Source organism: Otolemur garnettii, unplaced genomic scaffold, assembly GCF_000181295.1.
Source record: "Otolemur garnettii isolate 467f Iridium unplaced genomic scaffold, OtoGar3 scaffold00102, whole genome shotgun sequence".
Taxonomy (NCBI): domain Eukaryota; kingdom Metazoa; phylum Chordata; class Mammalia; order Primates; family Galagidae; genus Otolemur; species Otolemur garnettii.
The window spans coordinates 3206108-3222374 of NW_003852497.1; the positions used below are offsets into that span (position 1 = coordinate 3206108).

A 16267-nucleotide genomic window follows, 5' to 3' on the forward strand; every position below is an offset into this window, starting at 1 on the left:
GCTAAAAGGCAAAACATAAGCATACCAAACGATCTCCTAAGGTTTTGAAATTCACAGGTACATTTGCCAGCAGTTTGGCAAGTGGCGCATACGATCTAAGACCAATTATACCACTGGAATATTCTACATTTGTTTATCAATCTCGATGCTGAGAACTTTTGTCAAGCATCGGAATCTAGGACTTTTGATCCAAAGAGAACCCTGGTTTAGTGATTTCACTTTAGAATCCTTTCTCAAAGCCTACAGAAAGAAAAATATACTGACAACACCCGTGATTGGAGACCAAAATAATTTTTTAAGAAAGTGAAAAGTTCCCTTTGTTAAGGGGAATGCTTTTTCATCTATTAACAAAAAGGTCCATAAAATTTTTGTGGGAGTACATCTGAGTTTTATGAGACTTCTTGCACCAGTAAATGAAGTTTGCATTTAAATCCAGAGAGCAAGCTTCCTTTGGCTTAAAGGAATTTAATGTAAACCAGTAAGACTCCACCAGCAATGCTGTAAAAACTGTAAATTAACTTTACGATGCCGCAGTGTGGTGCAGCTGTGAAGCACACCATTTTGGTGGCATAATTTTAAGTCATGTTGAAAGGATGACTATTAGACTTCAATGCCTTTGAAGACTGAAAGATTTGGCATTAAGTGGGATATTTTGTAAAAATGTTAAGTTGCTTACCAAGTACTCAAGGCTACTCTTGATTTTTGCCTTATTTTGCATCAGTATAATAAGACTTCCAAATCTTGTGCTTAGACAGGGAGGGGCGTTTGTGTTATGATAGAACCAAGGAACAAAGGTTAGGCTACAGGGAATAACCACAGGTTCGAGTATGATTTAAGTTTTCATCTGATCTGCAATTCCACCCCCTCACACACATATCTTGGTCTGTAAATCTCATAACCAGGGGTTCTCTTTGAAATTCTATTGTAAAATACTGCACAATTCTGACATGCAATGATCACAGAATTTCATACACTTCTCTAGAAATCCCATGTAGGACCCAGCAGAAATAAGTAAGAGACATATAAAGAGGGAACCAAAAGCACTGAAATAAGGATTTGATTAAACCTTGGCTGAAATCTGAGATGAATCACACTAACGTCTTTCTTTTTTGATCTACATGATAGGATGTTCAAGCCCATTTATAACTCAGTCCCCCCCCAGCCCCCGCCAAAGAAAAAACGATCCATGAGAGGAAATTCCAGACATTCAGAGATTGCCAACAATCTCATCTTAAAATAATCTAGATTTTACAGAAAACTGTTTACATTTTTCACCTGTTTGAAAATATAAAAAGAAGGATCAAGCATCTGAAAAAGATCTGTGTGGATTCATAGAATAGCTAAAACAATTATAAGCCCTATTAGAAGGGAAGATTAAAAATGGGTAGGATGGTTTAAAACAAAAAATCCTCCACAATGGATATTCACATCAACTCCAGAATGTGTTTTCTACAAGTTATTACTCAACAGTGAATGCAGATTCCGTCTGCATCCCGCCCCAGGGCAACCAATCTCTGGTTTATTGTGACCATCTACTTCCACCTCTTTCTCTTTCAAAAATTACATCGGTGATGCCAAATGGTTTACATTTGTATGCTGTCCCTCTATCGTTCCCTAGAAGGAATGAAGAAGTTGAGTCCACTAGCAAAAGGGTGATTTTCTGATCTTTATATGGTATTTTTGAAAATATGCTTGACAATTCTAAGATGATAGGTTTGTTTTGTATAATAAGCCTTTGGTTCCTGAGAAAAGCGAGATGCTCCTAAATTACATGTAGCAAAGCCTTCTAATACAGGGATCGTGAATACCACACATCGGTTAGAGAGAATGGCCCACACACTCGGGAGGTCTTCAATGCCTTACCCACGGTATCAATTCAACCTGTCTTCAGGTCTTATTTGCTCAGCTGGAGATTCTCAACATTATTTTTTCTTTAACAAGGGCCTATAAAAATGTTTCAAAAAAATCGATCATATCCCCATTGCTGAGTATACCCCACCTCCCTCATTCCCTGACTACTTTTATTTGATTATAATGTAGCCAACCTCTAAGTAGCTGATTAGCTGCCTTGTGGTAAGTCTGGGTCCTTGACTTTGGTCGTCTTGATTGTGGACAGCTAATTAAAACATCCATCAGAAAATGAGCAGGAGTGTATTTGTTCATCTTTAGTCTACCAGGACATCTTGTCAAAAATGATTTAGTAGGAGAAAAAAGATGGAGTAAAACGTTAAGATGAGGGTCATGACTTGTCTGTGGATTTCAATAATGCTGTGTCCTAATTTTAAAAAGAATCATGAAGCAATAGCCATATAAGTGAATGGTTCTGTAGAGAAAGCATATTCAGTGAGGATGGGTGGTCAGGGCTTTAATGCTCCCTGAACAATGCATGTGGTTTCTCGGACACCAAGGTAGAGGTATTCCTCGCATCTTTACTTGGGTACCACTTAGAGCAAAGACTATCTGTTAATTTCTCAAGAGGAAGAGGCCAATGCTAATGACATAGTACCCAAAGGCTAGAAAATGTCAAGAATCGGGATTGAAAAATATAGTAAAACACCTCATTCTCTTATAACAACATTGGAGAACGAGATAAAGACTTGCCTCCTAGAATTACAGCTTATTGGAGGCCTGTGACATCTACACTTCATGTGTTTCCTTGGACCTAATGACCTCTCCTGTCTCCAAATCCACATAACAAGCTGTACGAGTTATGAATTATGCAGCATGAGTGGCTTAGGTGGCAACAGAGATGGTCCTACTTTGTTATGTTCAAAGAAATACATTTCTATATTGATGAGTCTAGTGCCTTGAAACATCTCTGCTGCAGTGGGGCAGGAAGAGGAAAAATATGGGCAGATTTGTCTCTGGGGAAAAAGAAGGTGGGGTACACTACAGGAACTAGTTTGTGGTCCCCCTTACCTTGTTATCTTGTCTCCCTTGAGTGCCTGGGAGACAGGGGACTGGTGCTGGGGTGACGTACTCAGATCTAAGTTCTAAATGCCTCCTTGATGTGGTTGGAATTACACAAGTGGGTTAGCAATGCTGCTTCACCTCTAGAATGACTCCTGACATTCCAGATGCTCATTGGTAGAAAACTCTGACAATTTGGCACCAGAGTCAGCTGGCTTTGGGGGGCACATCATTAAAAACCTGCTTTAAAACACGCATTTGATCAGTATCTGCCTTCCCAGCTCTATGGTAGGTCATTTCCCCCGTAGCTACTTCTAGATATGCCCTTACTTTTATTCTTGCCACCCAAGTCCAAGGAATGTGACCATCGTTAACCCCAGTGTGGACTTGAGGAAACAGTGGAGCCCTCTGCTATCTGAGAGAGCTTGGACTCTTCCCTGTTAACACGCTTTACTTATATAAAATGCAGTTTCTTCTGCCAGGGAATCTCACTGATTGTAAATGAAGGCTGAATTCCCTAAATGCCACTGGGCACAAAGCTGCTGCTTTCTTTCACCGTTTAAAGCGAATGTCCCCAAGCTGGCCATCACGCTGTCACATGGGAGGACGTGAACTAGAGTCCATTTTGCCTGCTGTAGTTGAAGTCGGCTTCGTCAAGCTGGGATTCCGAGATGTTTGCGAGTTTCGTGTGTGTCCTCCCAATCTCTTCAAGGGCACAGGCCAGGGAGTCAAGGTCACCGTCATGCTGATGACGAGCTTCCCACAGGTTCAAGATGACAGCAGATGGGCTACTTTGTGTAGCAAAATAAGATAAATTCCTAGGTAGAGTTGAACAACAACAACAAAACAACAATGAAAATAAAGGAATAAATAAGATCACAATGGGGGAATTTAAATTGAACTTTTATGGATATTATTACAGTGCGGTAAAGCATCATGAAGGCAGGTCTGGCGTGGTCCGGTTTTTATCCCAGCACTCACGTGGCACTGTAGTTTGGAATGTTATCAATGACCTGTTTATCCCGTTCTCAGTACTCACCTTCTTTGAGCTGCTGGTTTCCCTCTTGAAATGCTTGATTTGGTTAGTTTTTGTGATGATGTAACTCACTCCTGTTGTTTTCAAAATGTCTGACTCCTCTCCCCTGGGTAAGGGCTTTCAAAATGTTATCTTTGATTTCTTATTGTTCTTCCTTCCTTAGTGGGTTCAAGTACTAAATGGAGTAGTTATCAACTCCAGGTGGACAGGGTCTGCGTCAGCACCTGCTAGTCTCGCAGGCTCCTGTGAGCTAGTTATGGATCTCTGAAGGACCTTGGAGTTGCTCCAACAAGATGCCCCTCCACATCCTCAAACTCGAATCATCAGAAATGGGTATCATTCCCCACGCCTCCCAACTAGAATGAGTATCCTGGTATTTACAGCTACCTTTTCTAATCTCTCACACTAGGAGGTTGGTTTTTGACCCTGGCTTTTATGTTTTTATTCCTGTACTTGTCTTTCTATTTTGACCACTTATACTACCCAGCAAAAACCTTAGAGCGCCTTCCAATTCTCTAATATAGCCTTCATTCTACTTCCTCAACTCAATCCTAAGATACCTAGTCTAGTTTTTCAGAACAGGGTCTCATTCAGTTACCTGGGCTAAAGTCCAGTGCCGTCGTAGCTCACTGCAACCTCAGACTCCTGGGCTGATGTGGTCCTCCTGCCCCAGCCTCCCAAGAAGCTGGAAGTACTGGCATGCATTATCACATTTGGCTAGTTTTTCTATTTTTTTTTTTTTTTTAAATAGAGACAAGGTCTTATTCTTGCTCAGGCTGGTCTCTGACTTGACCTCAAACACTCCTCCTGCCTCAGTCTCCGAAAATGCTAGGGTTACAGGTGCCTGGATTCTCTGATTGTTTCTAATGCCTTCCTTGGTGTGGCCTCAACCTCAATATGGGAAATTATATAAATATTCATATATGCATATATATACATATATACATACACACACACAGACACACAGACACACATCTATTCCTCCCTTCCTTTGCTCTTTGAGCTCTGGTCACTGGAAACATCCACTTCCCCCTTCATCCTGGCTATCAAGATCATACATCCACACTGCTTGGTTCAATTCTCATCATTCTTTCCTTAAAATGATTAATGTCTTCTCTGAACTCTTTTTTTTTTTAATTTCATTCCTTTTTTTTTTTTCTAATCCCTCTCCCTCCCCATATTCTTAGGCTGTTATTAGGTTATAGCTTTCATATAAAAGGTATAAATTAGTTTCATAATAGGGGTGTGTACATTGGATACTTTTTCTTCCATTCTTGTGATACTTTGCTAAGAAGAGCATTTTCCAGATCCATCCATGTGAACATGAAGGACGTAAAGTCTCCATGAACTCTTTTTATGCTTATGTTTAAACCTTCATGTGAATAAAATGTTTATGTATTTCTTCTGTGGTATGTGAGTTCTGCCTTCCCAATTTGAATAAATACCTGAAAGGCAAGGATCATATCTAATGATTTTCTAAGTCCGCTACAGAACTTATCAGAATACTATGACAGGTGTTTGTTTACTCAACGCCCATCAGCTAAGTGACTGGTTCCTACAAGCCTTTTGCAGATGATAAGGGTATTTGCAGTGAAAAATCCTAGAATAGTAACTTTGCAGGATGAAGGCTAAGACACACAAAAGATTAAGGGTCACTGTTTTCATAGGGACATATATTGTAAGGATAGAAATATCATCTCTGGAAAGTCTTTTCAACTCATCAGAACTTTACCGGAGTCAACCGGAGCACTGCCTATTTGAGAGTGGTTTTCCTTTGCATCACCGTACCCAGAGTATAATCATACAAAGTAGATTCATAGACCACTCAGAAGACAAGCTCTCAGGGACACATTATCCTTTACACACACATATGTGTGTGTGTGCACAGCAATTCGGACTGAAAAAAGTCCAATTTTATTAAGGTTTTTAAAGACTATTTATAGCCAGGGGTTGCCAAATAGCATAAATATCAAGGATACTACAAATATTTTCCACCTTTTACGAATCTTTAATTGAAAAAGGGAGAAGCCCAGCTTAAAACCATTCTGACATTCTGATTTCTTTTTGTTCTCCTTCCTTCCTTTTTTTAATGGTTGTTCATTTCCACCCTAACAGCAATAACCAAGCCAATGGTGCAGGAGGAGTTGAAAGGGTCCCAGTCCCTCGTATTTCCCAAGTTTGTTTTGAACGTGGTCTCTTCTTCCCGGGCAGGTGGAGATGTCTGCAGGGAGCGTTGCTCTGTCTCCCCCAGACCTCCTAACCTGCGTTCTAGAAGAACAGTGACTGACGGCACAGCTGGGAAAGAATCAGAGAGGCAGAGCGAGACGCGGGGTGGCCTGTGTGACCATCTGTTTCCATGTCCATCATGAGAATGACGACCATTCTCTTGTTTCTGACGTGGGTAAATAATTCTTTATGATCACCACTGTCGTCTCAAAAACAACAGTGCCAGCAACAAAAGCAGAACTATTGAGAGTGTTTTCTTAATATTATCAAAGATACACACTTTGTGTTTGCTGTTGAACAACAGTGCCTGGAATTCTGGGGGCCCAAAAGTTAGACACACAATTCTGTAACGGGGTGACAAATTTCCCCTGTAAAAAGCCAAGCAGGAAACGCTTTTGGCTTTAGAGGCCACACATGGTCTCTGTTGGGCTACTCTGCCCTGCCAGGGTGGTGCAGAAGCAGCTGTAGGCAGCGTGTCAGCAAGCAGGCGGGGCTGGGCCAGTAAAACTTTACATGCGCACTAGTGTTAGATTGTTGTACAACTTTCATGTGTCCTGCAAGATTACTCATCTTTTGACACCCCCCCTCCAGCTATTTAAAAATGTAATAACCATCCTTATCCTGCGGGCTATGGAAAAACAGGTGGTGGCCCGCATTTGGCTTATCTGTAGGCCATTGCGCCGACTGCTGTCCCATGAGCCACACTAGATTTCCGCAGCTATTTGAAGGAGATTAGGCTGAACTTCCTACTTTGTGCTACATTTGAATCTAAGTCCCTAGATCGCCCAAACTGCTGAATCCCAGGCTGTGTGTCCTGTCTCAAGGGCTCAGAGAGTTTTATTCCCTGTAAATGTTTGGGGAACTTTGACGTTTCAAGACGTGACAGGAAGATCTGGGCATAAAAATGCCATAATAAAAATTCCACGGAGCCATAAACAACAGTCTGATGAATCACTGTCGCCACACAATATTAAAATACTTGTGAGTACACTTGCTTGGAGGAAGAAGAGGGCTAGAGAATGACTCCTGCCAGCCGCCACGTTCTGGAAAGTCCTGCCAATGTCCGGATTTGTGGAGTGGGCACCCAGGGCTAAAGGAAGCTAAATGATCAAAAGAGGCAGAAATAGAACTCCCACTTGGCATAGGCTCCCGAACATATTGTAGCAAGTGAAATGTGCTCCCCAAAGCAAGTTTTAAATTTATGCTTTGATGTATACAAGCACATTCAGCAAAACCCAAGTCTCAAATTCCACTTAATTTTAGTATACACATAGGGAAAGCATATCAGCCTTATTAAAAATAATACTACCAGCTTTGGATTAATAGATAGAGATCCTATTAAACTACACTTACCTGTTCATAACAGAATATGTAAAAACCCTAAATCCTAACGCAATAGGCTGTTCCCAAAGTCTATTTTATTGTTTACACGTGTGCAAATAAATCGCTTTTTTTTTTAATTGGTGTGCCATATATCCATTTGGTCATCTATGTACCGTCCTTGTGAAATTATTCTGATCCTAATCTGTGTGACCCATTCCTTTTTTGTTCCTTTTATTAATACATTTATGCAGATGTGGGGTACAACGTGTTGATGTTTTTATACAGTTTGGAGTGCTGACATCCAACAAATGTATTTTTCACCTCATTTACTTATTGTGTTTAGACATTTATGTTCTATACTTGATAGCTTTGACTTGTACCCTTGCAATATGCTCCCCGGGTGTGGAGTGTGACCCATTTCTCGTCACAATAATGGTGGCACACACATAGTTCAGGAAACGCTGTAATTCAGTATTGCAAAGCAGAATTCACAGCAAGTTGGTTTTAAACCACTTTCTGAGTGTCTTTGAATTTCTTTAGCAGGGAGGGAACAAAACCATAATATTTGCAAAAACAGTAATCCTAAATATTCAGACAAATGCCTGAAAATAAAAGTCAATAGTATTTTTTTCTGTCTCTTTGAGAAATTTTTAAAGAAACTAATGTTTATTATGCTCATTTTAGACGCTTCAATTTGTTACTTTTCTATGAACTGAACTTTAGGGAGCCTTTCTGTCATAATGAGAGAGGATACTGGAGAGGGGCGAGGTCCGGGAGAACAGGTCTTCTCAGGGAGACCCCGAGGATGCACCTGCAGGGCCCCCTCCATGGTGACTCAGCTCTTGGGAATTTATAGGCTTAACCTCCTGGAACCTGGAAATTTCCAAGTTCTGTGAAATCCTGTAGTTCTGCAGGGGCTAGACTAGCATCTCCCGCTTGATTCAAACTGGCCAATGGGAAGGGTACCTGTGGGGTGGAACTTGTTGACTGTCAATAAAAAGGGAAAGACCAAGCCAGTAGGGGAGCACGACCATTTGGAAATCTTCTATGCCGGAAGCTCCTGGCCAATGAATAAACCCTTCCTCTTATAACTATGGTGTTTGGGTGCTCTTTCTCTCCGTTGGGCCTCGCCCTCCTGCAACAATAGCCTTTTCCAATTTGGATCGACAGAAATAATTCTGAAAACTGAGATTTCTATTTTGTGCTCATAAAGATGCTACATGTTAATGATTTAATCTCTATGAATTTTAGGAATTTACTTTAGAATAATTCTATTTCTTCAGTTCTATTCATTTGACCTAAGTTCTCTGGATCCAACAACTTCACCTTTTCCTTTGCAAATCCGAGTTCAGATAAATGGCAAAACACAGACAAGCAGATTAGAGCTTCGGCTAAGACAGTTGAATACATTTATCCTTGTAAGTTCATTGAGTGCTAATGGTTTATTAAATTTAATTTTGTTTTGTTGAGCTTAAATGCTTTCTATACACCTGAGTTCTTGGAAGTTTATTTTATTACCATGATTAATTTCATCTTTCAGAGGCTTCCCTATCCTCATCCCCAGGCTCAATTAACTTCCCATGCTTCATGTGGAGGCCAGGGAAGAGGAGGAAACATGAATCTAGTTTGCCAATTTTGCTGGCCTGACACAGGCCAATTTATAATGGTGCGAGTGGGTCAAACACTGACTTGCTATACAGAATCTTAATTTCAAAATATATCTTCCAACTAATAGCCTTGTTAAACTAATGATAGAATTTTAAGTTAGATGTCAGGATTTTGGGAAATAGCTATTGTGCTATTTTCTTTTTGTGGTATAAAGAGGGGAGAGACTTGAGGGGCCAAGATATAATTCTGCCATATAGGGTCTTTATAAACTATTGTCACCTGGTAGTAATTTTATCAGAATGAAAATAGCTAGAGATATGGCCCTTTCTTTAGTGCTGTGAAAAGCTTTCAGGCCTTCCAGAATTCCTGCACAATTCAAATGCAAATGTCTTTGGGACAAGTACATCTAAGTCCTTCATCAGTTAAGAAAGAGATTAGATAACAGTAATGGAAAGGAAGGGAAACCCACAGAGGGCACCTTGTACTTGGGGCGGGGAGTCCCCTAGCTCAGTGTTCTGACTCCCTCGACTGTGCCTGGTCTATAAGGCCAAATTCCATTCCAAATTCCAAATAACAAAGCTACCAGGGGGACGATTCAACTGCTTGAATTGTGACAGCGAATTTCATTCTAAAATGCAGGAGGGGTCCTCACTTGAGTGCCGCAGCCTAATGTCCTCAGCAGAGAAGGCGCCTCATTCCAGGCCTGGGCCAAAATTTCATTCAAAACTCAGGCTTTCACCCAACCCTTTCAACAGAAAGGAGCATTTGCACCTGTCCAGGAGGGCAAAACGTTTGTTTATAGTCTAGAACTGGTTGCCATTTACAGCGAAGTCAACTTTATTCTTTAGCCACTACGAAGCCACATTTTATTTATTTATTTATTTTCTTGGAGACAGAATTTTACTCTGTCACCCTTGGTAGAGTGCGGTGGCATGACAGCTCCCAGCAACCTCCAGTTCTTGGGCTTAGGCGATTCTCTTGCCTCAGCCTCCCGAGTAGCTGGGACTACAGGAGCCCGCCACAATGCCCGGCTATTGTTTCTTTGCAGTTTGGCCGGGGCTGGGTTCAAACCCGCCACCCTTGGTATATGGGGCTAGTGCCCTACTCACTGAGCCACAGGTGTCGCCCAAGAAGCATATTTTAAAAAGATCCCCATTCTGAGTCATGCCTCAGTATCAAAAGTGAAAACTAAGTGAAGTTGCCTGATAAATCAGGGAGCATCACTGTAAGAACAGCGCGGAGTCTGGTGTGAAGAGTGCCAAAGAGGGAGCTGAAATGCAATCACAAAGAAAAAACATGAAGATTTCTGCCATCATTCTAGTTGTCTCACTTAACGAAAGCCTTTCACGTGCCCCCAAACAACCTCCATAGAATTCTTTAAACAACCTCAATGGCAGTAACTGGACAGAGCGTAAGCCTTTGGCCTCCCTGTCCAGCTCTTCCCCCCAGACTCAGCCTCACTGGGCAAGTAAACAAATAGTGAAGTAGCCTCCAGGATAAAGCAAATCAGTGTGGATTTTCTAAAGCAGCAGCCACAGATGAAAGCTACCCCCTAACTCTCTATTCCCCAGTATCTTTTGGTGAAAGGAAGCCGGCATGGAGAGCACCCCTAAAAGGACACAGCAATTTGAGCACACCCTGGGTTCCAGTCTGTCTCGCCCTAAGAGTGGCGCATTCATTCTTTCAGGCCATTTAATTTAGCAATGAAATGTCTTCCTAGCTATCTTTGGCCCATTCCATTATCTGGTTCTTGAAAGGGCATAGCAAGGATTCCTCTTTCTTTGGAAAACATGAAAGCCTTGGAGACCGTCTGTGCCTCCTGCTTTCCATTTCTCCAGTTTCATTCTTGACAGAGCAAGCCTGTGACGCTTTCTCAGTTTGGGAAATGAAAAGACAATAAAACCCCAGAAACAACTGCAAGGCAAGTTAATCACTTAAAGGACAGTCTACTAAACAGACAAGATCGTCCCTACGATCTTACTTTCTCCAGGTAGGAAACATCCTCGTTCAGACGTGCTGACAGCTTCAGCTTTTCCAGCGCTGTTTGAAACTGTGGTCATGAAGGGGATTCTCTGGCTATACGGGGCTTTGGCACGTCCACCTTTTCTGGAAACTATCTTAGCTTAAAGGAGAGAACTCTGTCCTTTGAAGAGCATCACACATTCACCCACTGCCTAGATCAGCGGTTCTCACCCTTCCTAAGGCCGCGACCCTTTAATACAGTTCCTCATGTTGTGGTGACCCCCAACCATACAATTATTTTCGCTGCTACTTTGTAACTGTAATTTTGCTACTGTTATAAATTGCAATGTAAATATCTGACAGGCAGGATGTGTTTAGAACTGCTGGCCTAGAAGAAGTGTAGTCCCCTCCCACCATCCCCTGGAGTTCATGGGGCGGGCTGTGACTTTAGTTCTCCTGGAGGGACATAAAAAGCTCTTTTTCTGCATTGCCTGAGGATGACACCTGCAACTCAGCAAACCATGCACACAGCTTGTTCATGGCTAAGTGTGTCCCAGGCCTGCCTGTTTTCAGTTTCATGAGTCCCTGACTTTGCCAGAATGAAGTCCAAACACCCACCGTGTTGTTGGGTTGGGTCCCTCTGGCTTCAGTCTAAGGGATTTGAAATTTCAGACCCTGCATACGTCTACCAGGCCAGAACCAGAAAATCTGACTTGGGCTTCACAGTATTTGGCCTCCAAGGACCTATGTAATGTTATTGCCCTATGCGTTAACTCTCATTTGAAGAATCATGAAGATCGTTTTTCTGGAAATGGCAGCTTCCTTCCCACTTTCATTATTTAAAAGGTACCATGTGTTTTCTAGTCTCCAGCCTGCAGAACCAGGAATGCTGAGTTTGGTGTAATCATACTCCAGATTCAACACAGGGATGAGAAAGTTAGTGCCGGGGTCACCCCCCATCCTCCCTCACTGCTCTGCCTGTGAGACCGGTTTTCTCATGCACTTTATTCTCAAATTCTTCTCTCTCTCATCCCTCCCTCTTTCTTCACCCACAAGAAACCTGGCTCTGAGACCATCCCACCACCAGGGAATTCTCAGTAGTCACTGAGAGACAGATGGGTAAGCCGCCGTGGGACCTCACTCTGGCCATTTCACTGTCCTTTGCATGCAGCTAAGAGGAGGGACAGACAGGGTGAAAAGATGGCACCTCAGTGCGAGAAGATTCTGTTTCCCATGAAAGGTTCTGTTAAAAGATTTGGTGTAAGCTCAGAGCTTGTAGCTCAGTGAGTAGGGCACTGGCCACATACACTGAAGCTGGTGGGTTCGAGCCTGGCCCAGGCCTGCTAAACAACAATGACAACTGCAACAAAAAAAATAGCTGGGCGTTATTGTGGGTGCCTATAGTCCCAACTACTTGGGAGGTGGAGGCAAGAGAATCACTTAAGCCCAAGAGTTGGAGGCTGCTGTGAGCTGTGATGCCACAGCACTCTACTGAGGGCGACACAATGAGACTGTGTTGCAAAACAAACAAACAAAAAGTTCTGGTGTAAACAAGTTATCACAGCGCTGCTTAGTGGCCATGAGGTGTGACGAATTTACTCACCATCCCCATTACCCTCCACATCTAAAATAGGCAGTGTACTGTTTTAACTAGCTGAACGATAATAAAATAGTTTTCCTTGGCAATGCTTACAAATTTTCAAACAAGTTTATGACTAGGTAGGGCCTTGGGAAAAACCACGAATAAGATGTCATTTATCTGCTACTTTGCAGATTTTGAAATCCTTTCTTCCATTTTGGAGGATTCCCCTCTACTCATCTGCCCATATCTCAGGCATCTGTTCCCATAGCACCCTGGCCAAGCTGGCTGTGTTATCACAAAGGTTTCTGGAATATAAAAATAATGAAGTCTGATGCAGAATGATCTAAGTAGAACTTCACATACTGAGGCCTAGGAGGAAAGCCGGGAATCCTGTGTAACTGTGGTCCCCAACCCTGGGGATGTGGACTGGGCTGCGTGCCACCACCACATGAACTTTGCCTCCTGTCCCCCCCCCCCCAGTTTCTTCCATGTAACTGGTCCCTGGTACCACAAGGTTCTGGCCGTGGCCTATTAGGAACTGGGCCACACAGCAGGACATGAACAGTGGCCGAGAGAAGCTTCACCTGTGTTTTCAGCCAGCCCCCATTACTCTCATCCCCACCTAACTTCTGCTCCTGTCCCATCCAGGGAAACATTGTGTTCCACGAAACCAGTCCTTGGTGCCAAAAAACTGGGGGACTGTTGCTTTATATCAACAGTCCAGTAGCCTGTTTTAAGACTAACTTTCAAAATCCCTTGATGCTTGTTCGTATCAAAGCTATTTGTTACAAGGTCAGGTTTTAGGATCAAGAATTCAAAGCCCATGAAAGGGTTCACATCAATCAAATATTTACTGGATTTCCCCTAAGTAGATAGATGGTTTTATTTTGGTATATTCAACTGTACTTTAAAAATACAAGGTGTTATTAAAGTTTAGAAGTGGGGGAATACTTCTACCCGAAGCAGTTTGTCTCCCATATTTAATCTGCTAAGTTTTCAACAGTCCCCACCTCACATGGTCAATGCCCGACCTGCCTATCACATGTGGCAAAGAATGCTGAAGGAGAAGAGTCCCAGCCACTGAATTTACAGAACAAATGTGCAATCCCAGTTCTGAAGGGCACAAGTATGGCGGCTGAGTCATAGCGGGGTTTGCTCACAGAGTCTGTAATGGCAGCTGTTACCCACGACATTCTCTGCTGAGAACGGGGCTCATTCAGGTAGATCCGTGCGGCAGGCAAGTTGAAGGCCAACTGTGTTGCCAGCCTTCCCGCACCCCCCTGACATTTCTCACATTCTCATTGACTGCTAAGCCTTTTAACTCTACATCCCTGTCTGTTCCTTCCTTCTCAGGTCCAAGTCGAAACTGGCAAAAAGGCAGCTCATCATCAGTGACGTCTGCATTCACCAAAAGGAAAGTAAGAAACATGTGCACTGGCAATACAATAAAAGCAAATGTTTCTTCTCCACTTCCTTTGCAAATTCTTCCTTCATAATTTGAGAGCTGTTGCTTTAGCAGCTTTTTAACACTCTTGGGGATTGAAAGGACGGGAAGAGTCAGGTAAAAGTGCTGTCACAAGACTGAGGGAGGCGAATTCTCTGTCTGGAATGACTCTGGGCCGTGGGGTCGTCTTTCTGTCGTGATCCCAGAGTTGGTGAAACGGCTTTATAACCCAATAATATGGACATATGGCCAATTTTAGATATCTATGTTTTAATAAGCATTATTAGTTCTATACTTTTAATATATTATTTGGAATTATAAGCTAGCGAAAACAGCCGTTTGGTATTACACAATAGGAAGCTGCGATGGGTAGTGTCTGAAAATCTCATCTTTGAGGGGATCCATAAAAGGAACTTGAGTGTGGAAAAGGAGAAAGAGAATTAGCTGATAAGGGTACAAGGTGGTTTGAGTCATCTTTCTCCTGCTCTGTTTCTCCACGTAGCCATCTCTGCTGTAACCACAGGAGCCCACAGAAGAGGACCCTGCCCTGCCCCTATGCTGGAGACTCCTGGATACTGATCTGAAAGACGGGGCCTCGGCTCCAGGTATTATCCTGACCAAGGCAACATGATCCTATAGAGTTTTACTTAATGAGGGCAGGCACATTTCATTCAGGAGTCAGCAAACATCGTACTGTTGGTCAAATATATGCGTTGCTGTCTGTGTTTGTGAGTACAGTTCACTAGAACATAACCAGGCCTGGTTGTTTCAATAATTTCCTCTGGCTTCTTTCCTGAGACAGTATCAGAGTCAAATAGGTGCAACTCTGTAGGTGCAATCAGAGTAGGTGGAGCAGACCCCTGGGGCCTCTTTGCTACCTGGTCCTTCACAGAAAAAACAGTTTGCTGATCCCCAATTTAAACACTGTTCTAGTTTTGAAGAATGAACCTACAAAGAAAGGCAAGAAAATGCCATCCAGTGAGATTATGTTGACTGTGTATGATTTAGAGATAGAAGGGGATTACAGGAATTCCTGCTATTCTAATTTGCTATTAATTGTGAAAATGTCAAGAGGTACAACTGACATTTACTGAGAATCCACACACCCTGGGCACCACATTAGAAACTTCCATAAAATTGGTTACATGACCTGCTTAGGTCAAAAAAATTTTAGATGTTCTAGGAGATGGGGTCTTAGGGAAAAACAAAACAAGAGAACCCAGGGCACAACCCAAGTTTTATGACCCAGACACTGTGGGGCGTCCTGCACCAACACAGCCCCGATGTTCCTTGTCCCAGACACAAAAGCCTGCTAAACTCAGTCTCCCAGTTTGAAATGCACTTTCCTTACTGTGCAAGGTCAGAAGCAGATGACTCGGAGGCACTCGCTGTCGTTCTCTTATTTAGACTATAAATGAAGGATTAAAGGGAAGAAGGCAAACGTGCTTGTGCTTCATTCAGCAAATCAACACCAGTGGCCCTGGGCACATAGGGATTCGGGGGCAATGATTTTTTTCTAAATGGTGACTTAAGAAAATCATAAACATTTGTAGCCAGAATTAACTGAAGAATCAACCTAGTTCAGATTCCATGGATTGTATTTCTAAAAACAGAAATGTAGGGTCGGGAAGTGATTCATTGGGGTTCCCTGGGGTTGGGGGCACATTTAGAGCTGCCACCCCGATCTTCCGAGTCCCCTTTCATTGCTTTCTTTGTGTTTTGTTTTGTTTAACCAAATCACATTTTCTAAGTTAGTTTTTCCCTTTTTTGTCCTCACGTTGACCAGAGACTGAGCCTGACATAGTTGCGATGTTCACTGGTTCCATATGAGACATCTCATCTTTTGTCTCAGATGGGTGCTGGGAAATATTCTCAGAAGGTGCTGGGAAATATTCAACCTAATTCCTTCCCCCCCCCAGTGTACATATTTCCTTTTTAATATCTGCCCTTCAATCTGTCCCCTTCAGGCCTGCCTGCCTGTCCATTCAGTCCTCCCTGGCTGCGAGGCCTCCTGTCTTGACATTCCTCCCTGAGGCAGATGGCTGGCTCCATCCTCCAGTTCCATCTCCCTTTTGAAACAGGGACCAGCACTGCATCCTCCCTTGGCAGACCTCTACCCTCCTTTTCAGAGAAGAGAGAGTGAGGGAGGATGTCAGTGAAAACAAAGAACAAAAGA

General features: G+C 42.7%; 1 protein-coding gene across 1 annotated transcript in view; it reads right to left on the reverse strand.

The window, feature by feature from the left end:
* Positions 1-2788: 2788 nt before the first annotated feature.
* The window catches only part of UNC5D (unc-5 netrin receptor D), a 578354-nt gene continuing 564875 nt past the window's right edge, over positions 2789-16267 (reverse strand). The window contains exon 17 of the mRNA XM_012809266.2: positions 2789-3728. Within this exon, the coding sequence (XP_012664720.1) occupies positions 3524-3728 (205 nt within the window). The 3' untranslated portion in view covers positions 2789-3523. The remainder of the gene's footprint in view (positions 3729-16267) is intronic.